Raw genomic sequence first — 26748 nt, 5'->3', positions numbered from 1 at the left:
CCCCAGGCACAGTCGGCTGGGGCCCAGGTCTGACCTCAGCCTCTGTGATCAGCACCTCACCATGAGGGGATCCTGAGGCTCTGGGGCCAGCTGACACTGGCCATATGGGTGGGCAGGGACATCCCGGGAGCCTCCCAGGCGCCTTGGAGTACTATGGCCCTGGTAGGACTGATTCCTGAGCCGTAGCAGTGCCTGCCTTCCAAACTACCCCCAGCAAGCTCTCTCGTAGCATTCGCTGTGGGCAGTCATGACTGTCGTTCACTAGCCTGTCTCCTTCTCAGGCTGTGAGTGCCCAAGAACAGGCCTGCCTGTTACCTCTGGATCCCTGGAGCCCAGCACAGGGTATGCACACAGGAGAAGCTCAGGAAATGTTTGCTGAGGTGCTAGCAAGCTGGGAGAGCATACCTACTGGTAGAGGGGGCTGGAGGTGAGGCCGGGCCATTTTTTTCTGCATTACCGGGAGCTCAGTACCCTATACCTGGATAGGTATTAGGCAAGCTAGGTTCTAATCCCAGCTGTGTCATAAGTGAAGAGGTCACTTCCTGCAACTGGGCTTGTTTTCTCTTAAGTGAAATGAATGAAGTCATGGGACCAGCTGATATCTAAGAGCTCTTCCAGAGCCAGCGTTTCGAGTTCTGCCCTCATCTAATGTCGCAGGCCAACCTCTCTCAATCTCTCTTTCGCGCGCGGTCTACGGGCCGAGTCCTCCCCGCACCACAAGGGGGAGCTCCACACACGCACCTGGCCCCCAAATGGGCTAACAAACCTGTGTGCACAGGTGTGGCAGGTGGGCACTTCCATGGGGAAGGCTTGTGCCTTTTCAGACATGGAACTCTGGGAGCCCAGCCACCTGGCCCACCACACAGTAGCCTGGCACACAGAGATTATGGAGAGGAAATCTGGTGTTGAAGGAAGTCTTCACACCTTCAGCCTAGCCCCCCTTCCCCAGTGCCTAGACCTGGTTGCAGAGGAGGGACCATGACCTGCTCCAGGCATCATTTTTGTCAATGCCCTCTGGCCTTCCTGATCTGCCTAATTTCTGGGGAAGAAAAAGACTCACCAGTAAGATTTGAATCTTTTAATTTGGGAATGACCACCTTCCTCCTGCCCTCCCTCCCAAAACACCTCCTTCCTGGTAGAGCTTCATCAAGAGCCAGATCTCAGAGCACTGAGCCCCACAGACAAGTCCCTGGTGACTCCTCAGGCCAGACTCCATCTCTGAAGGCTTGGCTGGAGGGAGGGTAGCACAGTGGGCTGTGAGCTAGGGAATCCAAAGGAAATGTGTCTGGTCTGGGCTACACTGTTTCTTTTGTCTGGCTGGGCCTGGGAGCCAGGTAGCTCAGGATCACTGCTGGTCCTCTGCAAATATGGAGCCGGGCAGGAAAAGGCATGTCAGGATGGGGTAGCTGGGGCAAAGGGTAGAGAGGACATCTCCTCTCCCCAGAACACAGACACTCACCCTGGCTGGTCCTCGGAGCCATCTCAGTCAGGTAGATCTTGAAGGCATCGTAGGCAAAGACAGAAACCAGGATGATGCCAAATACCTGTGGGAGTAGGAGCAGGGATGATACAACAAAGGTCAGCATCCTTTAAGTGTGTGTTAAGCAACTACAGAATACTAAATAAAGTTTGGCCAAAACCAACAACAACAACAACAAAAAACACCAAAAAAAAAAAAAAAAGTCAGCAGCCATCAGTATTAGGGAGAGGGAGGTGGGCGGTAGCAGGCAAGGTGTGAGCCAGAGCCCCAGGCACTGCCTTGGGCTTGTGAGGAGGCTGTGCAAATACCAGCCAGAGGTCCTTAGGGCCTGGAGAGCTTTGTAGGGCCAGACTCACAAAAGCGGCAATGGCAGCTCCATCCCGGGAGGTCACAGCTGCAAAGGAGACCACCAGGAAGATGATGATGGCGCTGATACAGCGGAGGAAGTCCTGGGAGATAGGGGGGCACAGGGTCAAAGGGAAGTCAGAGGGCAAGAGAATATCACCCTCAGGTTTTCCAGACTAGTCAGCGGCTTGCCCCTTGGCACTGGGAATCCCTACAGGGAGATACCCCTGGACACAATATAAAGTACTTGAGAGAGAAAGAGAGAGAGAGAGAGAGAGAGAGAGAGAGAAAACTCACACGGCTAGCCAGGGAAGGGATGCAGACGAATGCAGAGCGACCTGGGGCCCTCAGTGGGGCACAGCTGGGACATGCCAGCCAGGAGAGCCAGGGCAGGGTTGGGGCCAGGGCTGGATCTTTGGTGAGGGGGAGAGTGGCTCTAAGTGACCTGCATCCCCACCACCAGTACCCGGTAGCTGTGAAATCAGTGTCGGGCCTGGGGCCCATACTGACCCAAGAAAAGGAGAGAGGCTGGGAGGGAAAAGAGAAATTTAGCATTCAGAGAAGAAAGGGACCCAAATGGGGGAGGAAAGGCAGGGTCCCTCACCAGACAGGGCCAGTTCAGCCGATCAAAGTGCTGGTAGTACTGGGTGGCATAGAGGAAGAGGAAGGCGAGCGTGATGAAGAACTCCAGCAGCGCTGCAGCCATGTAGGCGGAGATGGAGGCCGTGAAGCAGATGAAGATGATGAAGGTCAGGGCCTGCAGGACCAAGTATGTGAAGCTTGCCAGGAAGGGGACATGGGCCTGGCCAGATATTTGCCTTCCCCTCCTTGGGAGCTCCTCCAGGCTGGCCCTCTACCAGCCATCCTTTGAGGTCTCCCCATCCCTGTTAACAGGAGCCATACTCCACGGCATTTGCCCATGGAGGGCAGTTTCCAGCTTCTCACCTCCCCCTGCCCAGGGGTCCCAGCAACACCAGCAGTTTGACCAAGCCCACCCCTCCAGGGGGCACCATCCTGTAGAACCCACGAAAGAGGTGTCCTGCTGCAGCATAGGGTAAGGGGTAAACACCAGCCTGGAGTCATGCCTACAGCAGCCCTGCACCTCAGGAGGGACCCCCTATCCCAGAGTACTTTCCCCACTCTCAGATGTCTGAACCACCTCTAAACAAGGACCAACACAAGGCCTTCAGTTTCACACCAAGAGACGAGGTTTAGAAGGCAGATGCTCCACGGTGGACTCTAAGGGTCCCTTCAGCTCTGACATGGAGGGTGACACATATGCAGTGGGCTTACATTAACACTAAGGTCTTGCTAAGTGACAGAGGAAGGTCCCTTCGGGAGAACAGATGTTCACAGGGAGCAGGCCACAGATAAAGTGGGGCTGCAGGAAGTGTGCCCTTTATGTCCTGTCTAATTCAGTTCTTCCTGCTGCCACTGAAGCTACTATAAGGGCCTTCAGATGGAAAGGCAGCCAGAGGGCGGGGTGGGAGGTGAGGCCGGAGCAGGGGGGTGTCCAGAAAGCCTGGGAAAGGAGACCGCTGAGGGGTGAACCCAGTGGGGGCACTGGGGCAGGGAGAGGGGGAGTGGGATCACACTGGGAGAGGTGCCAGCTTGGGAAGGTGGCTGTTACCAGCTCGGTTTCCAGCAGGATGCCTTTGAGGGAGGAGAGGAAGGTCTTGTCCACGGCGAAGCCCTGGAGCCCCACAGCTGCCCCCTCTGCAGGGGCCCCGTCCCGGCGATCCCGAGCACTGAGCATCTCCACAGAGCCCACCAGGCACAGCCCCCACTGCCACCAGCCCAAGAAGGGAACTGGGAAGACGGAAACCTGGAGAGATGGGGGAAGCAAACAGGAGCAGGGAGGCACTTGGAGGAACCTGCAAGAGAAGCAGTCAGGCCGGCCGTGGGGCCGCCGGGGAGTCTTGCCCAGATGGGCGGTCTCCCAGCTGCCCTGAGTGCCCCCGCTGGTGCCTGCCCTGGCCCCCCAGGAAGCACATGGGGAGGGGAGGGGCGGGACGGGGAGGAGTGGCCAGCCGGCTCCTTACTAGAGCCCCACCCCACCTGGAGAAGGGGAGCAGGGAGGAGGGGGAAAGGAGGAGGGCCACACAGAAACTGGGAGGAGCTGGGAGGGGAGCAAGAAAGGAGCCAGACTAGGAGCCCCCCAAGGACCCGAGGCTGAAGAAGTTTGCATCCCCCTCCACTAACTCCCCTCTCCCTGGCTGTCCTTTCTCCCTTTTCCTTTAAGGGAGGGTGGGAGCTGGAGCCCGGCCCAGGCAGCACCCCCCAGGACCGGGCTCTAGCAGCCAAGACTGAGGACAAAGGCAGATTGTTGGGGGGACAAGGGGGCGCTGTGTGCCTGCTGCAGTGCCTCAATGGGCCTCTGTGTCTCCAGCATGCCGGGAGGGCAGCCTGACCCCCACCTCAGTGTTCAGGGGTAGGCCAGGGAGCCAGAGAAGGGGAGGGATGGGAGGCCACAGCGGAAACTCTGGGAGGCAAAAGGACAGGATAACAGGTGAGGGCTGACCGTGGGGAAGAGAAGGGACCAGGCTGGGGATCCTGGTGTTCAGGTACCAGGGATACCAAGACAAATTAAGGCCTTTTTAAATACAGATTATTTATTTGGACAAATCTCTCCAAGCTCAATAACAGCCTCTTTCTCAGAGCCTAGTAATTGCATCAAGGTATGTGCAGAGTAGATGCTCACTGAGGGTTGGATGGATGAGTGGGTGGATGGGTGGATGGATGGATGGACAGATGAACAATCAAATGAAATGAGGGGCTCTCCATCAGCAAAGGGGAAAGTAGCAAGAAAGTGCTTGTGCTGTGCCAGGTAGCTGGGAATGGGAGAAAGGGAAGAGATGGGGTGGTGGCCTCCAGAAACGGGTAGAGTCTTAAAGACCTTTCCCAAGAGGAAATGCCAGGATGTCCTCTTCCATTGGCCATAAGAAATTCTGTTGCTTTCACCCTGCATTTCCCATCCACTCCAAAAAGTGAAACGAGCGACTCCCTCCAATCCACCATTCTGTCCAATGACACTGCTGCTCCAGCTAGTGCTTTGGAGGGGCTGAACATTCGGGCATCCTGGTTCACCAGGGCGGGTGGTTGCACACCCAGGTCCAGTGTTCCAACCAGGAACCAGGCATGGGCAGCACGACTAGGCCATCACTCGGGGCCGCACACACACACAAGCCAGGGAGACACGGTAGAGTCTTTGTTCCAAACAGTAACCATCAGGGGCACCCTGCTCTCCAGGGCACGGCCGCCGGTAGAAGACGGTTTGGTTGTGGTAGAGCAACTCCGAGTTGCCCAGGGGGTCCATGTGGGAGCCCGTCTGTAGGCTGACACAGTGTTGACACAGGCAACGGGCGTGGTACAGGTCCTGGGGGAGCCGGTTCAAGTCCCTGTCCAACCTGTGGGGGTGGCAGTCATCAGAGCCTGGAGGGAGGCTGGCCTGGCAGACAGGGGATGGACCAGATGCCAGGGGAAGGAAGTGTGGCGAGGTGGGCCAGACTTTATGTCCCAGCTCTTGAACCCACTTGCTGAGTGACTTTAAACAAGTCACCACCTCCTCCCTGAGATTTATTTTCCCCCACTGTTGGTGAGGGGCAGGGAAGGAGGAGTGGATTTCTGGTACTGGGAGCCTTGCAGAGGCAGGGGAAGGTGGGCCACATCCACCAGACAAACTCTACTTCCATCTGATATACATGCTGGGCTCTGGCATAAGGTTTCTTTTAGTAATTATTATTACGTTTTTAGGATTTGGGGTTTTTTTTTATTAAAAAGTAAAACTGCTCTTACATCCAAGTATAAAAAACTGTAAAATGAAGACAGTGAGTCTCCCTACTGGTCCCACTCCCCAGAGGGAGCCACGGTCAGTCAACCATTCCCTGCACTTCCATCCAGACGCTCTTCATGCACATATCATGAGCACATGTAAGCATCCTGGTAATACTTATTCTGAAAGGATTTTGTGGCCAAAACAAGACTTAAAATGTAGATGTTCCAAAGCCCGGGGACTCCCAAAGGCTAGCGGGAAACAGCTGCTCAGTTATAAGACCATTCTCCATACAGACAAGCCCTCACTAGCTGGGGCTCAGCTAGAGAAGCATTTCCCAGGGTGGGTTCCCTAATAAGTACCCCGCAAGAAAAGGGGCCTGTGGCCAAATGAGTTTGGGCAACACTGAATTTGCTATTTCTTTTCTGCGGACTTCTTGCAACTTTTAATGTGCTGAGCACATCATGAATCTCTGAGGGGTGAGGGCTGGAGCAGCTTTTCCCACACTTAACTGTCATCACCTTTTTTCTGAGGAGCAGCCTGTGGGACAAGTATCACAAAGAACACTTTGGGGAAGATCAGCCAAGTAATTATCAGATGTTAACAGCCTCCAAACAGGGGGGTGTCTGGACCCCAGCCAAGTCAACCACCTGGCACCCAGCCTCCCCAAAGGGGCTCCCACCTCTTTGGATTTAGCCCAGGACCCAGCCAGACTTCTAAGACCACTTTAACACATGGAGACCTGGAGTCTCCACCCTGGATCTAGTCTCAACCAAAGTTCACCTTCTCCCTACCTACTGAACTTGTCCACCCATCCCCAAAGCCAAGGCCAAGCCAGAATTAGACCTATGGGGAATGGGAACACAGACACCCCAGGAAGACAGACACAAGATAGGGATCCCTAGAGCCCTAATATTAATATTTAGTATTTTGCTTCATTGCCCTGATTTCAGTGCTTCCAAATATTTTTTATATCATGGTACAAATAGAGAATTTTTTTTTAACAAATAGAGAATTTTAATATTCGTGTGGCACACTGAACGAAAGAATAAGACAGCCTATAATCAAAAATAACCAGCCCAGGGCTCTGGCTACTCCCATAGAGTTGAGGGTTTCACTAGCTTGATATGCATATAACCCATCCCTACTGGGCCAGGGCAGTAGCATGTGGTATTGGGGTGCTTCATGTGTGTATCATACCATTATTCCCTGATATTTCAGTTAGAACAAACATACCATTGTAGGGACAGAAGAAGAGGAGGAGGAAGAGTTTCCTCTAGAAAAGAAACAACCTTTCCTGTATAAGGTACAAATTTTACATACATTATTTCATCTGATCTGCACATTGGCCTGAGGGTTTTACTGCATTTTACAGATGAAAAAAAACTAAGCTTTGAGACCTTGAGGGAGCGGCTCAAAGTCACCTACTAAGAGGCAGAGCTACACCCCAGAGTGGGCTTTGCCTAACACCCAAACCTTTATGGCCTCTCTGAGATAAAAGGGAGTGGGCAGGCTGGACTTAGATGGAACTCCCCGGCCCCTCACATACACCCTGATGGGCACATATGCTGGCATTTGGGAAAGGGGCAGCAGACTCACTCATATTTCCAGGGGGAGATAGACCTGCTGTTGAGCGGTCCGTCTTCACTGGCTTTGCAGGATTCTGGGTGGTGGGTGAGGCTAGTGGTCTCTCCGGGGAACTTGAGCACAGTGTCCCGCTTCAGCCACTCATGAGTGGGGTCCTGCCTTTTGCTGGGACAGCAGTTAGGCCAGTGGGTGCAGTCCTTCCGGATCCGAAAATTGAGGGTGTGGGTTCCCATGGCCATTACCAAGAACACGATCACCTATGGGAAAAGGCCAGTGAGAGAACTGCTCTCAACTAATCAGGCTGTTCCCTCCCCAGCTGCTCCCTGAGAGCCTGGTTTCCAGCTCCACCTGGTCCCCAGCCCTAAACCCGGAGCCTGGCCTCTCTCCACCCTCGGCAACAGTCTCAGCACCTGTCGGGCCTCTTCATACTCACCTGATTCATGCCTGATGCTGCTCGCCCAGCCACGGTGCTACACTAGCTGACAGGTGGGGCAGGCTGACTGGAGCAGCTCCGGTGTCCTGGTTTTATTTTCAGCAAACCTGTTTTGTTTATTCAAATTTATTTCCACGACCTTTTGGAGGGAATGACCTGACATTAAAAAAACAAAACAAAACCAAAAAAACCCTGAAAGTGTTTCCAAAAGATGCTTCAAGGCTATATTCATGGAAGTTATAATTCACATCACACCTTGGGAGCTTATTGGGGAAAATCTGTTCTTTGTACCTTTCTGGGTGTGGGAGTCAAAGTAATAGTATTCTGCTACACTGGGCATTGGAGGACTGACATTATGGGAATTTCCCTGGTTGGCTTGGTACCCCAAATCAGGGAACATCATCTGGTCTGTCTTCAAGAGGCCTCATTTCTATGCTACCCCCAGGGCTTTCTCTCCACCATTCCCTTTCTTCTCAGACAGCCTCCTGATCACACATCTTAGTGAATACTTCCTTCTTTCTCCTTTGACCCTCAACCCTTCTGCTCTCTGACCCCTTCCTCCCTTTTGATGACCCCAGCATCTAGGACCATCATCTAAGACTTCTTTCTCACTGTCCATTACCCACTCCTTGACTTCCCCTCACCCTCTTCAGTAGCTGCCAACCCCCATCCCACCCTTCCCTGACCTCTTCTGGATCAGGGATGCAGGCCTAACCCCACAGGACTGCCAGGAATGCTGGATGTGCAGAGTCTGATGGAAGAAGATGTGGGTGGTTGCTCCCATTGCACAAATGAGGTAAACCCAGGAAGGGGAAGGGCCTGGTTGTTAACAGCCTCACCTAAGACCCAGCAGGAGGTCTCAGCTCCAGAACAAGCCTGCCTCTGCCCCCCACTCACAAGGCACTGGAGACAAGGGCCACAGCAGAGGCAGCTGCCCCTCTTGGGCCACAGGGCAAGTCCACCCAACCTCAGCCCCACTCCCAGCAACTTGGGCCACCGTTGGCCAGGAGAGGGCATACGTGCTCAGAAATGCTTTAACTAGGCCTGACCCCAAAGACAAGAGTCAGCCAAGGGTCACCCCTCCTGGGAGACACTGCTGAGAGGAGGTCACCTACTTTCCGCCAAGCCTTTTCTCTCCAACCTTGCCCATCGACCCCCCCCATCCCCACACCCACGACCCTCCCCGCCAGCACACTCATACACAGACAAGGTCTCTAGAATGATGTTTTCTGATTTGCATGTGCTTTCCCTTAGAAAATACTCCACTAGTAACTAGGGACTCAGAAAATAAACAAAGGGAACCAGGAATAACTGAAACTGCAAAATGAGGAGGAATCCTTCAAATGTCGTAGGGCAAAGCAACCCCAAAGCAGAGGAGTGATGAGGTCAGGGGGCAGTCTGGAGAATTGGGAGAAGTTTTTCTGGTGGGTTTGGGGGAGGTGAGGCGGGGGCTTCGGGGAAACAGGTGGTAGCTGGGAGAGCAGGAGCTCTTAAGAAAATCACTGAGGTGGGGAACACATCACCCCGCTCCCATTGCCCCCTTGTCTGCCCCATGTTCCCCAACGCCCTCTCACTTCTGCATGCCACTGGCGTCAGCTCCTGTGTATCACATGCCAAAATGGTGCCAAGCCCTGTATGTGCATTAGCTCATTTTATTCTTGCAACAAAACCATGAGATGGAAACTATTATCTCCATATTACAGATGAGAAAACTAAGACCCAAAGGAATTTAGGAACCTGCCCAAGCTTGCACAGTTAGGAGGAGGCAGAGCTGGCTTTTTACTCCAGCCCTGGCCAACCCCAAATCTAATCTGGCACACAGGTGCCACACTCTGCTGACACCTAGTCAGCTGCAAATGGGAGAGAAGCCCCTGCAGTCTGTGCTTTCCTACTTATCCAGGTCTAGGCTGGGACAGGTCTCACCTGAACCTGCCAGAGGCCACAGGATATTCCTGCCCACTCAGGCACTCAGCCCTGCTGGCTGGGGTCCACTGCTCTAGCTAGCTCCTGATCCCCTAGCGTTTGGTCTGGCACGTGGCCACCAGGGTGGCTTTTGGTGTTCCTGAGAAACCCCTAACCCCAGAAAAGACTGTCAGAGGGCACTGCTCTTCCACAAGAGCTCAATCCCCATGGGTGTCCCCCAAATCAATCATAGCCTCAGAGCCTGACATTGGCCCAGATCTTCCCATCTTGGCCCTGTCCAGGAGGGGGTGCTGGAAAGAGCCAGAACTGATTCCAGTTGCTTGGTTCAACTGTTGATGCTGCCAGAGACCCACACTGCCTTTCAGGAGAAGCCTTTGGGGTATCTCCTGCCTCTGTACCAGAATATCCTCTGAGGAAAGCCCTAAAGAGCAGAGGGAAGGCCCCTGTGAGCACACAGTTGCCCCCAGAGCTGGCCTTTCTCCCACTGTGGTGATCACAGTTGTGACCTGAGAACCTGTGCTCTGAGTCACAAGTACCCCACCCCCTCCAGTTTGTTCAGCCTCTGTCCTTATCTCACCAGCCGCTCTGTGGGATTCCTTTGGGTGATTCCCTGCCATGAGAAACATTTTCCAGAGGGTTTCCTCCTCAGGGAACTCATTTTGGAATCCCTGAGTCACTTCAGCTTCCAGGGAATCCTTGGGGGTGTGGGGAGATATGGGTGGCAATGGGAACACTGGAGGGGGAAGCAAAGGAAAGTTCACTCCACACCTGTCCTCACTTGCCTGGGCATGGCCCTGTAGCCAGAGGGGGTTGGCTGAGCCTCAGGGAGGAGGGAAGAGCACCCAGCAGGGAAGGGCAGGAGAGAGGGGATGGAAGGCATCCCCACCCTTGGCCAGGAAAGACCCCAGGGGGTTGCAGGATGCTAGAATGTGGGTGTCCTTCTCTTCCCCAGAAAGACACCCGACTCCTTCCCTGCTGCTTTGAAAGTCCTGCCCCTGCCTCTGGTCATTTCTTGACCTTGGGCCCTCCCTGGACCTTTCTCCTCATTTGTAGAAGTGCTTGTAGATTTTTTAGTTTTCGGTTTTGAGGGGGTAACCATGGATGACCATAAAACCACCAACCAGCTCAGTTGCTCTGGACTTCGGCTCCAGAAATACCACTGAAACCACAGGATTCAGCAGAGTCTTGCTGCAGCTCATCTGCACACACCTGATGTGAGGGCCACGCAACAGCAGTTAAAAGGCTCAAATACGGGATCCCTGGGTGGCGCAGTGGTTTGGTGCCTGCCTTTGGCCCAGGGCGCGATCCTGAAGACCCGGGTCGAATCCCACGTCGGGCTCCCGGTGCATGGAGCCTGCTTCTCCCTCTGCCTGTGTCTCTGCCTCTCTCTCTCTGTGTGACTATCATAAATTAAAAAAAAAATAAAAAAATGGGATCCCTGGGTGGCGCAGTGGTTTGGCGCCTGCCTTTGGCCCAGGGCACGGTCCTGAAGACCCAGGATCGAATCCCACGTCGGGCTCCCGGTGCATGGAGCCTGCTTCTCCCTCTGCCTATGTCTCTGCCTCTCTCTCTGTGTGTGTGACTATCATAAATAAATAAAAATTTAAAAAAATAAAAATAAATAAATAAATAAAAGGCTCAAATACTTCTGCCTCTGCTGGTAAATCCATGCTGTCCTCAGGCTGGGGCACCTCCTGTATCATCACAACCTACCTTTGATCCAGCCACTGAATACCTGGCCTAGATGGGGGCCTCTAGGCTCCCGTGTCCTGATTAGTAAATGATAATGGTACTGATTGCTAGTTATTTGTCGCATCACCTCAAGTTACAAAGAGGCTTGGGCTTAGGAGCCTTCCTTCAAAGAGAGCCCTGGCTGGAGCGCCTGGGTGTCCCAGTCAGTTAAGTGCCTGACTCTTGGTTTTTGCTGGGATCATGATCTCAAGGTCATGAGATCGAGCCCCAAGTCAGGCTCCATGCTCAGCTGGAAGTCTGCTTGAGATTCTCTCCCTCTGCCCACTCTGTCTCCCTTTCTCTCTCTCTCTCTCAAATAAATAAGTCAAGAAAGAAAGAAAGAAAGAAAGAAAGAAAGAAAGAAAGAAAGAAAGAAAGAAAGAAAGAAAGAGGAAAGAAGGAAGGAAGGAAGGAAGGAAGGAAGGAAGGAAGGAAGGAAGGAAGGAAGGAAGGAAGGAAGGAAGGGAGGGAGGGAGGGAATCTTGTCTGCCCTGGAAGACACATGGAAAATCTGGGTGAAATAGACAGAAGGCCCTGCACCTCCCTGCCCGGCCCAGGGCTCATACCCACCCATGGGGGACCCTGTGCTTACTCAGACTTGTCCTACAGTCATGGTTGCCCTGCTCATTCATCCACTCACCAGCTATTTACCGAGCATCAGTATATGCCAGGCACTCTTCTGAATGCTGAGGGTACAGAGGAGGACAAGCCAGATCAGATCTCTGTCTCCTCAGGCTTACATTTTAGGAGGAGACAAATTGATAAACAAGGAAACCAGATAATTTCTGATAATATTAGTGTCATGAAGAAAATGCAACAGTGTTATGAGACAGGAGGCTCAGGGGGGTGGAAGGAGTATCCTGCTCAAACGTGGAAAGCCAGAGAAGGCCTTTCTGAAGATGAAGAATTTGACAGGATGATGGAAAGCATGTGGGGAAAGGGTGGTCTAGGCAGAGGCAGTGGGACAGGCAGAGAACTACAGGTGGGAAAGAGCTGGGAGGAGCTGAGAACCAGACAGGACAACACGCATGGGAAACACGTGATGAGGGCAGAGCAGGATGAGACAGGTAAAGAGGTGGGCAGGGGCCACATCACAGAGGGTCCTACCAGGTATGGCAGAGCATTTGGATTTACTCCAAGATCAGGGGGAAGGTCCTGACTGGATTCAAGCTTGATCTATGATGTGAGTTTCTCAAGACCATGCCCTCTGTCCTTGACCTTCTGCTGCCCCCATAGGGCTGGCATCATATAACAATAATAATGGTTGTTTTCATCCAACATTTATACAGCATGGGCCAGGCGCTGTTTGCTGTTCTCGGAGATCTCTTAATCCTGATAAAAAGCCTGATGCTGGGATGCCCGGATGGCTCAGCGGTCTAGCACCTTCCTTTGGCCCCGGGCGTGATCCCGGAGTCCCGGGATCGAGTCCCGCATCAGGCTTCCTGCATGGAGCCTGCTTCTCCCTCTGCCTGTGTTTCTGCCTCTCTCTGTGTCTCTCATAAATAAATAAATAAATAAAATTAAAAACAAAAAAGCCTGATGCTATGGTTCATTATTATCCCACTTTACGGACAGGGAACCAGAGGCTCCAAAAGGTCATGCCAAGGTCACTAACCAGCGTTGAAACCAGGATTTAGAACCCAGGCAATCTGGGTGCTGTGGGCTTCCAAGAGAGGAAAACTGGAAATCCTGAGTGCCTGAGTTTTGAGCAGCAGGAGGAGCAAAAACAGGCCAAGGAGGTCATGATATGGGATGGAAGAAAGCAGCAGTCGGCCCTCCTGGGAGATGAAGAGAAAGTGGACCCCAGAAAGCCAAATGGGGCGTTTCCCTCCTTGCTACCTTATGAATATGGCCTGGGGAAGCCCTGAAGCCTGAGGGCCAGGCCACCTGAGGCTGCCCCCCAACTCCCCACCCCACCCCAACCCCACCTCCGCTCCTACCTCCCACTCAGGTTCTAAGTGTCCAGCTGGGTTTTATCCAACCTCACCTAAAGCCCAGAGCCTCCCTGAACAAAGTAGAATCACCTTAAACCTCTGTAGAGGTGACGGCAGAGATGAGATAAGGTCAGGAAAAGGCTCCTCCTGGCCTCAACAAAGAAACACTTTCAGTTTTTATGAAAGTACAAGTTGTGGGGGTACGGGGAGGGAGATCTCTGTGCTAGGCATTTTACGTGTATTTGCTCTTCACCAAAGACTCTGCTGCAGATGAGGAGCTGAGACTCTGAGATGTTATATAACTTGACCAAGGTCATACAGCTAATAAACCAGGATCTATTCCCAAGTCTGACCAGGTCCTTTCCCTGCCTGGGCTCTCCAGAAGCACAGTCTTGTTTTCCTTCAGGTTTGTATGCTGCTCCTCCTCACCTACATTTTTTTTTTTTAAGATTTTTATTTATTCTTCATGAGAGATACACACACAGAGAGAGAGACAAAGAGAGAGAGGCAGAGATATAGGCAGAAGGAGAAGCAGGCTCCATGCAAGGAGTCCAATGTGGGACTCGATCCCTGGACTCCAGGATCACGCCCTGGGCCAAAGGCAGGCGCTAAACCGCTGAGCCACCCAGGGATCCCCACCCCACCTACATTTATCTCCCCAGGACTGAGCAACGGCCAGTAGGCTCCAATGCCCAACCTCCCAAACCACCATTTTTCCTGGTCCTTGCACTTCTTTCCTGCCTCTTCTGGCTGCCTTGTGGCTGTCTGAGCATTCATCTTTGGGAATTGGATTTCCTGCCCATCTCTATCTTGGGTCCCAATTCGCCTTGACTGTCGTTTTCCGTCCCCCACCCCTCCTGCAGAGCATACTAAGGTCACTCCCCAGCGGCTGAATGTCTGTGTTCCAGGCAGCCAGCCCCCCACCCCCACCCCCATCAGGGCTCAGGTCTGGAGGAGATTGGACTGGGCTGGAGGTCTCCCTTCAGATCCATCTGGAAATTTATAAGTTCTTCTACCATCCTAAGGGGTTTTTTTTTTTTTTTCTTAAGATTTTATTTATTTGACAGAGAGAACATGCACAAGCCGGCAGAGTGGTAGGCAGAGGGAGAGGGAGAAGCAGGCTCCCTACTGAGCAGAGAGCCTGATGTGGGACTCTATCCCAGGACCCTGGGATCATGAGTTGAGCCGAAGGCAGTTGCTCAACCCACTGAGTCACGCAAGTACCCCCTAAGGGGTCTAAGTCTATTCAGAATTCCTAGGGCCACGTTCAGGTCTGCCCCCATCTGTGAGCCAAGCCTAGAACCCATACTGTACTGTCCAACCCCACGTTCACCCCAGAATCTCTTCCTAACCCACCCCATAGGTCCCACTTCTCACCTCTGCTTCTTCACAAGTGCCTAGGTGTCAGGGAGGGGGAGCCAGGCCAGATAGCCCCCTTCCCTCCTAAGAAATGGATGTGTGGGCCTGGATGTGTGGGCCTGGAGAATGTCAGGAGAGAAGGAAGGGAGCATCTGTTCAAGGCCCCAGGGTCACAAAGCCTCTTAAATTAGACTTCTGATGTTATCTCCAGATAAGGTTATACACAGTCATTGTCTGATTTATGCATTTGAGGTGTTAATTTGTTAAACGTAAACACTAAAAATCTACAGCTTCTCAATCTTTTTTGGCATCTCACTTTTTAAATACCAGGAACCTCAAAAGTGGAAAAAGGAAAGCTCCCTTCCAGCCTCGGAGGCCTTGAGGTGTGCCCCAAAAGGAAGAAGCAGGAGGGAAACGGCACACAGTAAGGAGAAATGTGGGAACCCAAGAACCCTGTCCTTTCAGCTGATCCCAGCTCCTGTGAAACAGGTCTGCCCTTTTGTGCTAGCAGGTCCTCGCTCCCGCCCCCAGCCCCCACCCCCCACCCCCCACCCCCGGGGCAGCAGAGTGAGCCAGAGTGAGGGCCGGGGACAGACAGGCCAGGGCTGGTGGAGGAGTGGAAGAGGCGGCACGGCCCGCCCGCCCGCAGGTCCGGGGCCAGGCTCTGTTCTCTCGCCAGGGCCGGAATCCCTGTCCGGCCTCAGACCCCGGCCCGCGCACCCCCGCCCCCTCCCTCCCCAGGAACGGCCGGCCAACCCTAGCGCCAGCGCGGAGGCAAGGCCAAGGGAGCAGAGAGGCTCGGCTGAGGACCCCAGAAAGGAGGAGGGAGCGCGCTCCCTCCCACGGGACGGATGTGGGGCTCCTGCAAGGGACGCTGAGAGGCGCGGGACCCGCGGGCTGGCGCGGCAGAGCGGGGCGTGGCGGGCGAGGGACGCTCCCCGGAGCCCGCACCCCCGCGCCGCAGGTCCGCCGCGACGTCGGGAGGAAGAGGCGCGGCCGCCGGGGCCCGGGAGGGGGCGTGCGGCGTGGCCCGAGGGTCCCGAGCTGAAACTCTACACCCGCCTTTGGAGGGTTCGTCCTCCTTTCTCCTCCGCCCCTTCCCTTCCCCTCCCTTTCCCCCTCCCTCCTTTCTTTTAATCCCCGGGACTGGAGCCCCGCGCCGGAGCCCGGAGGGCCCGAGGGGAGGAGAAAGGAGCTTCCCCGAGAGGGAGCCGGGAGCCCGGGGAGGGGAGGAAAGGGGAGCGGCGCGCGCGGGGCTGAGCCCGAAGGCCACGCGCGGCCCCCGGAGCTTTCGCAGCCCCCCAGTGTCCCCGCCCGCCCCCCTCCAGGCGAGTCCCCAGGACCCCGGCTCCTGCTCCTTCGCCTTCTCTTTGCTGCTGCTTTTGCTCCGTGGCCTTTCTCTCCGTCCCCAGAGATCCCGGGAGCTGCCCCGAGCTCCGGGGCGCGCCGAGGGGCCCTGCGGAGGGTGCGCGGGCGGGCCGGGGGCGGCGGCGCGCGGGGGCCGGGCCGCGGCGTGGGGAAGGCCGTCGCGCCCCTTCGGGCCGAGCCCGCGTGCGGGGAGCGAGGTGCCGTCGCGGCCCCAGGGCCCCGGGCGTGCGGAGGGTGACCGTGCCTGGCCGCCGGGGTGCGCGTGTCTGGGCCGGGCGCAGCCACCTGGGCGACGCCGCCCCCCGGCCACGCGCCCCGGGGCCTTGGGTGCCAACCCGGGCGAGTCTGAAAAGGGCGAACGTCTCGGGGCGCGCTCGCCCCACGCCCTCGCAGCTGGGGCCGCCCCGCCCGCCGCCCTGGGCGCCCCGCTCTCGGCAGCGGCCCCCGGGTGGGGAGGGTTGGCCCCTGAACTCGCCCGTCCGGCCCAACCGCCCCGGCGGCTTCTCCCGGCGCTCGGGGCGGCCCCGGGCGGCCCGGCGAGGCGTCGAGCGCGGCCCCGGGAGGGAGCCCTCGCCCCTGCGGCCCCGGGGGCCGACCGCGGCCTAGGGCACGCAGCTCGGGGGCCTGGCCCACCCGCGGCCCCCGGGACGGCCCGGAGCGCGCGCCCTTGGATGAGGTCCCGCAGCGACGCCCCGGCCCGCCCCGCTCCTCCTCCTGCCCTGCCAAGCTGCCTCCCATCTGGGGAGTTTTGTGGGTTTTCTTTCTCCTCCTCCAACCTCCGCGGAGGCCACGACTCAGGCGCCGCAGCCGGGGGCCGCCTCCATGGTCCCGGGCGGCCGCTGCTGAAGTCAGCGAAACCGAGCTCGGCCTGGAGCAGGCCGCGCGGGAGGCCAAGGCCATGGCCGTAGCCACGTCGGTGAGTCCACCGGGCTGAGGAGGCTGCGGGCCTTGGGCCCTCACGGTCTGCCCTGCACTCCTGTCACTTTATTTCTGCCTTCGCTCTGTCTCTTTGCCTGGGCCCTTTCTCCGAAAGGCTGTGTCCTCCCCTCACCCCCACTTTTGTTTCCGTTTCTCCCTCTCCACCCGAACTCCTTGTGGGTCTAGGTTCCACCTTCTCCCCTCCTCCTCCCCATTCTCCTCTTTTTCTTTCTAGAGGCTACCCCTGATGGAGGGGAGGGAGCAAGCCCAGCCCCAGGCCTGTCTGCTGTTTTATGGGAGGGAACAGATGGCTACCGGTGGTTGGCAGGGGCTTGTGACTGGGAGGCACGTAAAAGTTTGGGAGGGGGCTGAAGGAACAGCGGTGGTTCCTGGAGAGTGGGAGAGGCCAAAGAGGCCCTTCTCTAGGGGAAGGATGGAGGGAGGGGGGGAGATAGAGCAAAAGAGGGAGATTAGGCTGGGAGAGAGAGAGAAAATAGAGGGAGGAGGAGAGGTGATGTCAGCCAGCCTCAGGCCACTTTCTGGGGACTGGGGACAAAGGGAGGAGGCAGCTGGCATGATGGGACAGTGGGAGGAGGCCTCCCAGAGAGTGTCAGGCCCACTGCCACCCCCCAGTTAAGGCAGCCACTCCCTCAGCTGGGTCCCTGAGGAGGGGGTAGAGCAGAGGTGGCCACACCCATCATCAATCAGTCTATCAGCAACTCTGGCTTGGGTTCCTTGCTTGTCTCAGAGGTTTGGCCCCACTGGACGGAATTCAAACCTTAACACAAGGAGGAGCTCTCCACACAGCCCCACCTCTTTCTGTCCAGCATGCCTTATAGTCTGGATCCAAGCAATTCTGTCCCCTCTCCACCCTTCCCTAGACCCTGTGATTCCCCAGGAATGTAAGGCTGCCGCTTACTCTCTGGTCCCCTCCTAATGGGGACTCTGGGAAGGAGCCCTATGAGGCTGGCAAGCCGAGAAGCATGGCTCCAGACATCCTCCCATACCCCTCAAGGGCAAGTTCAGTTTTTCACTCCCTCTAAGACCAAACTCCTTTGGTCTCATATCTCAATCGGTATGATGGTGAGAAGATCTTCACTCAGAGCCTGGGGTGGGGCGGGGGGGGGTCCTGAAAATAGTGGGGGTACTCTGATGGAAAGATGCTGGCTCAGGAGCTAGCTGGTCAGCTGGTTGGCTTTGTAGTCCCAGGAGGAGGAGCTTTCTTTTTACCTAGAGGTGGGGGTGGCATTTATACTAATCAAACTTAGGATCCTAATAACAGCTAATATTTATTGAATATGTGCTGGCCTCTGTGCTGGCCCTAACCTTTGTCCTGGTTGTCTGATGCATTATCTCTTCCAGTCCTCGAGACAATCCTGTAAGGATAGTGCTATTATTATCCAGAAATGGATATTTGGATATGGCCATGGAATTCTACAAAGCAGGAAACCAAGGCTTGGGAAGGTCAAACAACCTGCCCAAAGTCACCCAGCTAGAAAAAGACAGAGAGCCAGGACTCCGCCCGGGGTCTGAGTCCCCCTGCCTAATCCAAAGCACTAATTATTTCTTCTTCTTCCACTACTACTACTTCTTCTTCTTTTAACATTATTTACTTATTTATTTGAGAGAGAGAGCAGGAGTAGAGGCACGGGGAGAGGGAGAAGGAGAAGACTTCCCGCTGAGCAGGGAGACAGTGCAATGCAGGGCTCTTTCCCAGGACCTTGAGATCACGACCAGAGCCGAAGACAGACACTTAACTCACTGAGCCACCCAGGAGCCCCCCAAAGCACTAATTTCTAATTTGCAATTAGAAAAGTGCTGAATTAACCAGGAATTTGTGCCATCTGGTTAGCATGTTTTCTTTCTGTGGGACAATATCCTTTTAGAATCCAAAATATACTCAGAAAATGGTTTGATGAGTTTGGAACCAGGCAAAAGGAAAAGCCAGTTTGTTGTTAAAATCCCCACACCATGAGGGCTGGACCACCTTTCCACCCCAGGGAAATGCCAATTAAGAGGAACATGTACTCATGCTGGCTGAGCAGGGCCTCCTCTCCAGGGCCTTGGGGGCCAAATGCAGCCTGCTAGAGATCTTTAGCTTGAGATGTTTTCCTGAATTCGCCAGCTAACATGGATTACCCGCTCAGTGATGCCTAACCACTTGCTCTCCACCATCACTGCCTGGAATCCTGCCAGTAGGCACAGTCACTTAGCAAGCAGAATCAAACCACAATATTTTTTTGATACTGTGAGCGGTGTAAGTTTTTCTACCAAAGGACAACATGGAACCAGAGCCCTATGAGGGGTGACTGACAAAGCAAAATTAGGTATAATGAAGACTTCATATGCACTTGAGTCATGTTTGAGTCATGGACTATACTTAACCAAGTGGTTAAGTTACTAATAGAAGAAAAAAAGTAGAACCTCCTGTTTGTGATCTTGGAGAGGCAGTGGGGCAGGGGCGGGGTTTGAGAGCGTGGGCTCTGGGGTCAGACAGCCTGAGGTTCAGGTCACCTCCACCAGCAGCACCCACTCTCTGTTGCGGGCAGAGTCCTACCCTCTCTGTCCTAGCCTTTTCAAATGGGGATAATGATGGCTCCTTCTTCATAAGGATGTTTTGAGATTAAATGAGATGAGATGAAATGAGATGATTAGCATAAAGACTTGCACAGTGTCTGGACACATAATTTGCACTTGATATCTGTGACTAACCACCTGAGCAGGTGACTCTCGAAGCAACAAAGCTTAGATGTCCCTACCAGACACAACTGGCAACAGGCTGATAAATGTATGCTCTTGGCCTGCTAGCCACCCATCTATACACACACAGACACACACACAGTAGCGTGTATACTCTTCTCCTCTCCATGGTAACTTCTGCTTCCTCTGATAGAACCTTATTTGCTAAGACTGAGAATAAAACAATTGCTTCAGTTTTTCTTTTCTTCCTTTTTCTGCCGAGGCACTATCTGTGTTGGGTTTTTCCCAGGCTCTCTCAAATTGGTGGGGCTCTGCTGCCACTCAGTCTAACCTGCTTGGGGCAGGGACAGGGGTGGGGAGATGCTGCCTGGAAAACAGGGAACGTGACGGAGGTGGGCCTTCTCAGGGCTTTCTCGTGGCCTTGGAGGAAATTCACTTGACATAGGTTCATTGAGACTCAATTCCAGGTGAAGCCTTTTTGTAGGGGCTTACGAGTATAGCCATCCCTGTTCTCCCAGAGCTTACAGGGAAAGGGAAGAAACAGATTAAGAAACGAAATAGGCAAATAGTGTGAAGTATGATGGAAGAAAACAATGGTGGAGACTGACACAGAATGGGGTGGGGAGAAGAGGGAAGAAAAGACCTCTTGGAGAAGGAAACACTTAAGCAAAACTACAGGATGAAAAGGGACCAGTCAGGTGATGAGTCAGAGCAAGAGCATTCTGGGCCAAGGAAACCACAAGTGCAAAGGCCCTGAAGTGGGAAAGGATTCCTCTAATTCAGGGAATAGAAAGGAAGAGTACAGGGGATGAAGCTGGAGACAAGGCAGGACCCAGTCACGAAGAGCTGAGTCAGGAGTTTAGATTTTTAGCTTGAGGGAAATGGGGAGCTCTGTAATATTTTGAGCACAGGACCTACCTGATGACCTGATACATGTGTGAGACCCCTCTCCCCACTTCCACCTCACCCACCAGGCCCAGCTGGCCCGGGCACTCTACGACAACACCGCTGAGTCCCCCCAGGAGCTGTCCTTTCGCCGAGGGGATGTTCTACGGGTACTGCAGAGGGAGGGCGCTGGTGGGCTAGACGGCTGGTGCCTCTGCTCTCTGCATGGCCAACAGGGCATTGTGCCCGCCAACAGAGTGAAGCTCCTTCCTGCTGGCACGGCACCCCAGCCCAGCCTCACCCAGGTGCCCCCAGCCCAGCCTGGCTCACCATATCCAGCCCCAGAGCACGGCAATGAGGACCAGGAGGTGAGAGCTGGAGCCCTACCAACCCCAAGCCAGAAGAGTCCCATTCCCCTCCACTGGTACCTGCAGCCAAGTGGGGCAGGGTGATCCCTGAAACCACAGCTCTGCACGGATCCTGTGCCATGTGAAACCTGCTTGCCAACCCTTCCCCATTGGTACAGGGTGGGGGCTGGAAGGGGTGTAAGCTCCTCTAAGGCATACATTATGGGCTTCCCTGGTCTTCACTCCTGATCCACCCATTTGCCTTGACCCCCCAGGTATATGTGGTGCCACCCCCAGCTCGGCTCTGTCCTACCTTAGGACCACCAGCCAGACCCTGCCCGCCCTCCCCTGATCCCATCTACAAGATCCCCAGAGGGAGTGGGACCCAACCGGCTGCCCCCGGAGATGCCTTGGAGGTGAGGGCTGGGTGTCCACGTGTGTGTTGGGCAGGGAACTGAGGGCTCCGTGGGCATCCAGTGCTGCGTCTGAGGATAACCGGTGACTCTGCTCCCTCTCCAGGTCTATGACGTGCCCCCCGCTGCCCTCCGAGTTCCCTCCAGTGGTCCCTATGACTCCCCTGCCTCCTTTACACGCCCTCTGGCCTTGGTTGCCCCGCAGTCACCTGGAGAGGATGAAGCTCCCTATGATGTGCCTTTGGCCCCAAAGCCACCATCAGAGCTGGAACCGGATCTGGAGTGGGAGTGGGGCCGGGAACCAGAGCCCCCCCTCTACGCTGCCCCTTCCAACCTGAAACGGGCATCAGCCGTGCTCAATCTGTACGAAGCGCCAGAGGAACTGCTAGCAGATGGGGAATGTGGAGGCACTGATGAGGGCATCTACGATGTGCCCCTGCTGGGCCCAGAGGCACCTCCTTCTCCAGAGCCCCCAGGAGCCTCGGCCTCCAATGACCTGGACACCTTGGCCCTGCTTCTGGCCAGAAGCCCCCCACTCCCACACAGGCCCCGCTTACCCTCAGCTGAGAGCCTATCCCGTCGCCCTCTGCCTGCCCTGCCTGTCTCTGAGGCCCCCAGCCCTTCCCCAGCTCCATCTCCTGCACCGGGCCGGAAAGGCAGCATCCAGGACCGGCCTCTACCCCCACCCCCACCCCGCCTGCCTGGCTATGGGGGCCCCAAGGCTGAGGGGGATCCAATGAGTGAGGAGGTAGAGGACGATCCAGCAGGACACCGCAATGAGTATGAGGGCATCCCAATGGCCGAGGAGTACGACTATGTCCACCTGAAGGTGAGCTCATCTCCCACCAGCCCCACCAGAAATGACCCCAAGATAATCAGAGGGAGGAGTGAGGAGGCATGGGGCCCAGAGGGACCCTCCCTTTCTTTCCTCCTTCCTCTCTCCACTAGCCCTTCACCCTATGCCCTGGGACCCCAGTACTAGGCCCTATCACTTGTAGCAGGGCCACACTCCTAAACCCAGCCTGAGGTCCGCAAGCCATCTGACCCTCCCACCAGAACTCAACTCTCAAGGGACTGCAACCTCTGATGGCGGGAGAGACCTGGGGAAGGGAGAGGAGGGGCCAGGAATAAGATTGGGGGCCACCTGCCCTGCTCCCCCACCCCTGCACTGAGACCCTGATCCCTCCCACAGGGCATGGATAAAGCTCAGGGATCTAGGCCCCTGGATAAAGCCTTCCCAGGGGATCCTGAACTGCTGGAGAGGGGGCCACCAGAGCAGCAGGTAACCCTGTGCAGATGGCCCTGGAGAAGGGGGACAGGGAGGAGGAACCAGCCAGGGAGAGAGATTAGGATGGGGATAAGAACTCAGTGAGGCGGAGCTGCAGTTGAGAGGAGTGAGAATTCAGCAGGAACCTGGGAAAGGATATCAGGAATTCAGAAAGCGGGGAAAGAATGTGTTGGAGAGGAATTAGAAAACCAAGCAGCCAGGGAAGCAGAGAGAATTTTGGACTGTGGGTCAGAGCTGGGCGGGGGGCCTTCCGAGGCTCCTTCCAACTGAATTCCTGGGTTCCTAAGAGACCTGGCTTCTAATCCCAGCTCCACCAGTAAGAAGCCAGGAGCCCTGAAGTCACCAGTTAATCTCTCTGGGCCTTGGGAAAAGTGAGGTGGTCTCCTGGACTGTCTAGAATGGTCCTCAGTATAGTAGCTACGGTTTATCGGGTAGTTACCAAGTGCAGACCCTGTGCCAAGTGCATCGCATGTGTCAGCACTAATCACAGCCACCGTTAGTACCCATACAGTGCTCGTGGTGTGCGACGTTCTGTTCTAAGCCCCTTCATCCCGTGGCATTAACTGCCCTGCAGCCTTGGGAGGCGGAGACTAGAACTGACTACTCAATATGGGCAGCCGCTGGCCACACACGGCTATTGAGCACTGGAAATGTGGCTTGTCTGAATTGAAAGGCCCTGTAAATAGAAACCACACATCAGATTTTGCAGACTTAATATGAAAAAAAGTCAGTAATTTTTATATTGATTACATGTTGAAATTATAACACTTTTTATATCTGGAGTTAGATCTTTTTACTTTTTTTAACATGGCTACTAGAAAAAATTCTATTACACATGTGGTTCACGTTGATACTGGACCTCCCCATTTTAGAGATAAGGAAACAAGTTCAGAGATTCGTTGGCAATAGTTTGAATCCAGATTGATCTGACATAGACTCCGGGCACTTTCTGCCACAGGCAATGAGAATTTAGATTTTCTGATGGGCAGAGGGAAGAGCCCAGGTAAAAAAGAAGGAATGGGGAGCAAAGGAAGGGAAGGGGGGAGGAGGGGGGAGGGAGGAAGCGATTGTAAAAGTAGCACTATTGAGAACCTGCCCGCCAACCACTCCTCTCACCCTCAGGAGGCCCTGTCCCCAGGGGAGCCACTGGATCTGCCCACCGGAGATCTGCAGCTCCTGCACTTCTACGCAGGGCAGTGCCAGAGCCACTACTCAGCACTGCAGGCAGCCGTGGCGGCCCTGATGGCCAGCACCCAGGCCAACCAGCCCCCACGCCTCTTCGTGCCCCATGGCAAGCGGGTAGTGGTGGCCGCTCACCGCCTGGTGTTTGTTGGGGACACTCTGGGCCGGCTGGCAGCCTCCGCCCCTCTGCGAGCGCAGGTCGGGGCTGCAGGTACGGCGCTGGGCCAGGCACTGCGGGCCGCCGTGCTGGCTGTCAAGGGGGCCGCCCTGGGCTACCCGTCCCACCCTGCGGCCCAAGAACTGGCACAGCGCGTGGCAGAGCTGGCCGGGCAGGCCTTGCAATTCACCACTCTGCTCTCCAGCCTGGCCCCCTGAGGGCCCCTCGGCCCTGCTCTGCCCCTCTCCTGCCTACCCCTTTTGGGCCTTGGGCAGCCAGAGAGCTCTGTTTTAGGGACCAGGAGAGGTGGGGCCATCTTTCCGGTCTTCTCAGTCTCTCACAGAGATGTCCCTCCCCCTCCCACAGCTTTTTGTACGAGCCGTTTTGTATAAATTATTTATATTTAATATTATTCCCTGCTTTGTCAGGGGCAGGTGCCGGGCCCTTTGGGGCAGGGAGGAACTGGTCTCTTCCCTCGGCCTGGGGTGGAGGTTCTTGGTCACAACACTGCCACCCACCTCTGGAAACTTGGCCCCACAGAAATCAGGTGACTGAAACCTTGGGTCACTTGGAACCCCTGTCTTGTCCTGGTTCTTGGCTCTAAAACATCAGCACCTCACTGTTAGCTGAGGCTGAGGGCAGGACGTTGACTGCGCAGAAGGTGGAGGTCTGGGAGAGGCCAGAAGGCTCCTCCCCCCAGGAGGCAGGACGGAGTGGGGCCTCAGTAAGCCCTGCTCTCTGGTTCTCTGATTCTGCTTCTTGGGTGCTCGGGGAAGGGGCCGGGCCTGATGCCCCTTGGCCAAACCTACAGGACACACACTGTGGACAGAATGTCCTTGGGTTTGGGGGGAGGTTTTGCTCTTATTTTCAACAACTATTCATTCGGCGGGCTTCAGCTCCCATGATGTGCCGAGCACAGTCCTGAGGGTACATTGTGGAGTGGGGTGAATATAACCAAGTCAGTTAAAATAAGTAAATAACAAAATAAACAGGGTGATGTGAGGGACTAACTGGTTGAGGGAGAGGCTGTTGAAGGACTTTGGACAGGATGGTTGAGAGGTGATAGCTGAGGGCACAGGGATAAGAGCCCCAAAGAGAGTCTGAGAACCAGCATTGCCAGAAGGCAGACACTTATTACTGACTGGTGGCCTTTCCTCCAAGACTTCATCATCACACGATATCATTAGAGAGGTGCACGTGTGGAGAGATTGGCCTCACGAGAACCTTGAAAGGTGCCATGCTGAAGAGATCACCCCAGTGAAGGTCTGTCTTCAGCTTAGCGCCACAGGAGCACTCTGGCCAACTGGAAAGTGCTGCTGGCTAACCTCTCCTTATGGGTGCCCTCTCTTATGTTAACCCAAGAAGGTCTGGCCCCTTAAATCCCCCTTCCCAGGCCTCCTGCTGACCATCCTTCTGAAGGAGCTGAGGGGCCAAATGAATGCAATGTGTCATTAGTCCATAGTCCTCAAGCTTTGGTGAAATTGACAAGCCATGGCTTAGATGGAAGATCACTCCAGGCACTTACCACAGGAAGAAGTCCAAGCCACCGATCCATTGCTTCATCTCTGCTTTCCCCAGATGACACCTTGGCACTGTGACTGGATTAGAGGCTCCCCAAACTTCAATCACAATCTGAGTCTCTTGCCCCACTCTGCATTTGCCTTCTCCATTTTGGGTTCCTTCTTTCTCATTTCACTCAAAGAAAATTCACTTCCAGATTCTGGAGTCACCCAAACTTACCCTTGGGTGTTGAAGATTTATATCAGAGCTATTTTTCATCATCTCCCAAAAAGAATGTCAAGAGATCAACCTGGAAATAGAGGTTTCAGTGCAAGTCCCAGATCTGCCTTGTGCCTATCTGCAAGTAAATCTTGTCAGTCCCTTTGAGTCCAGGCTTTATCTTTAATAAGAGGATGATCATAATGGTCTCACAGGATTGTGAGGCCATAACAATAAAATGCCTGTAAATGGCCCAGTGCCACATAAAGTTTATTATGTCTAACTCCAGGACAGGATGCCTGGGTGGGTCAGTGGTTGATCCCTGGAGTCCCGGGATCAAGTCCTGCATCGGGGATCCCTGTGGGGAGCCTGATTCTCCCTCTGCCTGTGTCTGCCTCTCCGTGTGTGTCTCGTGAATAAATAAAATATTTTTAAAAATAATAATTCCAGGACAGACACAAGGACACAGACAAACAAATACCCAAGGAACGTTGGCTGTGACAGCACCAAAATAAATCCTAAAGAGATACTGAAATGATTTGGGGTAGGGGAGCAGTGGGAAGCTGCTTAACATATTAGAGCTCCCGTATTTGGAAAATATCTGAACAGAGGAGACAAATTGGAAGTGTATTGTGCAGTGGAGAGAAGAGGCAATCGATTTCCCGGGTGAGACTAACAGGACGCTCCTTTCTAGTCCTTAACCTTAGACTAGAAAATAGATATTAAATACCTAATAGATATTAAATCTTTTAGAGAAGTGTGTCTTTAACTTGAATGTACATATACCTAGGGATCTGGTTAAAAGGAAGATTATGATTCAAGGGCTTGGATTCTGCATTTCTAACAAGCTCTTGGATGACATGGGAGCACTGGTCTGTAAATCACTCTGAGTAGCAATTCTAGGGGTTAGGGAAGGCTCCTCTGAGGTGGGTATGCTTGAGCTGAAGGATGAGAACTTGACTAAGGGAGGAGAAACCTTCAAGGCATAAAGACCAAGTTGTGCAAGGGCCCTATGGCATTGGGAAAACTGAATGAAAGAAGGCCAGTGTAATGAGTGCAGTCTGGGGAGAGAAGCAAGGTGGAGCACCAGGAAGTATGGGATCCAGCATGTAGAACCATATGTGAGGCTTCTGGAATATTAGCATTTCCCTTGTTGAAGAGGAGAAGCCATTGAAGTCTGTTAAGCAGAAAAGGGAGGTGAATAGAT

At 54.5% G+C, this 26748-nt stretch overlaps 3 protein-coding genes across 6 annotated transcripts; 1 reads left to right on the top strand and 2 right to left on the bottom strand.

Annotated features, from left to right (window-relative positions):
• Positions 1 to 1063: 1063 nt before the first annotated feature.
• CMTM5 (CKLF like MARVEL transmembrane domain containing 5) lies at positions 1064 to 3820 on the bottom strand. Its single transcript, XM_072840256.1, has 5 exons — positions 3456 to 3820; positions 2430 to 2582; positions 1837 to 1929; positions 1460 to 1544; positions 1064 to 1359 (listed from the first exon to the last, which is right to left on the bottom strand). Exons 1-5 carry the CDS (start codon positions 3579 to 3581, stop codon positions 1346 to 1348), a joined length of 471 nt encoding a protein of 156 aa, XP_072696357.1. The 5' UTR covers positions 3582 to 3820; the 3' UTR covers positions 1064 to 1345.
• A 1036-nt stretch (positions 3821 to 4856) lies between these two features.
• On the bottom strand, positions 4857 to 7752 carry IL25 (interleukin 25). The gene is made up of 3 exons (XM_072840255.1): positions 7618 to 7752; positions 7197 to 7441; positions 4857 to 5232 (listed from the first exon to the last, which is right to left on the bottom strand). Exons 1-3 carry the CDS (start codon positions 7624 to 7626, stop codon positions 4977 to 4979), a joined length of 510 nt encoding a protein of 169 aa, XP_072696356.1. The 5' UTR covers positions 7627 to 7752; the 3' UTR covers positions 4857 to 4976.
• An 8787-nt stretch (positions 7753 to 16539) lies between these two features.
• EFS (embryonal Fyn-associated substrate) lies at positions 16540 to 25985 on the top strand. 4 transcript variants are annotated; one of them, XM_072837930.1, is made up of 7 exons: positions 16542 to 16848; positions 20525 to 20605; positions 20692 to 20803; positions 21058 to 21198; positions 21302 to 22024; positions 22388 to 22477; positions 23606 to 25985. In XM_072837930.1, the coding sequence occupies exons 2-7, from the start codon at positions 20595 to 20597 to the stop codon at positions 24038 to 24040; spliced, it is 1512 nt and encodes a 503-aa protein (XP_072694031.1). In that variant the 5' UTR covers positions 16542 to 16848; positions 20525 to 20594; the 3' UTR covers positions 24041 to 25985. The 4 variants fall into 4 exon arrangements, with proteins under 4 accessions (XP_072694030.1, XP_072694029.1, XP_072694031.1 ...); XM_072837927.1 differs by having other exon boundaries at positions 20525 to 20803; XM_072837929.1 differs by lacking the exon at positions 21058 to 21198 and having other exon boundaries at positions 16540 to 16848; positions 20525 to 20803.
• The last annotated feature ends 763 nt before the right edge of the window (positions 25986 to 26748 follow it).

This window comes from Canis lupus, chromosome 9, assembly GCF_048164855.1.
Source record: "Canis lupus baileyi chromosome 9, mCanLup2.hap1, whole genome shotgun sequence".
NCBI classification, from domain to species: Eukaryota; Metazoa; Chordata; class Mammalia; order Carnivora; family Canidae; genus Canis; species Canis lupus.
This window is presented reverse-complemented; position numbering and strand designations above follow the sequence as displayed.

Excerpts from the sequence above, each read along its gene's own strand:
- EFS (XM_072837927.1), top strand. Across the intron at positions 21,199-21,301 it reads CCCCCGGAGATGCCTTGGAG|GTCTATGACGTGCCCCCCGC; the intron begins GTGAGGGCTGGG and ends CTCCCTCTCCAG. Across the intron at positions 22,478-23,605 it reads GGGGGCCACCAGAGCAGCAG|GAGGCCCTGTCCCCAGGGGA; the intron begins GTAACCCTGTGC and ends TCTCACCCTCAG.
- IL25 (XM_072840255.1), bottom strand. Across the intron at positions 5,233-7,196 it reads ATCTCCCCCTGGAAATATGA|GTTGGACAGGGACTTGAACC; the intron begins GTGAGTCTGCTG and ends CCACCCCCACAG.
- CMTM5 (XM_072840256.1), bottom strand. The coding sequence starts at position 3,581 with ATGCTCAGTGCTCGGGATCGCCGGGACGGGGCCCCTGCAGAGGGGGCA. Across the intron at positions 1,930-2,429 it reads GGCTGAACTGGCCCTGTCTG|GACTTCCTCCGCTGTATCAG; the intron begins GTGAGGGACCCT and ends CCTATCTCCCAG. Across the intron at positions 1,545-1,836 it reads GAGCTGCCATTGCCGCTTTT|GTATTTGGCATCATCCTGGT; the intron begins GTGAGTCTGGCC and ends CTACTCCCACAG.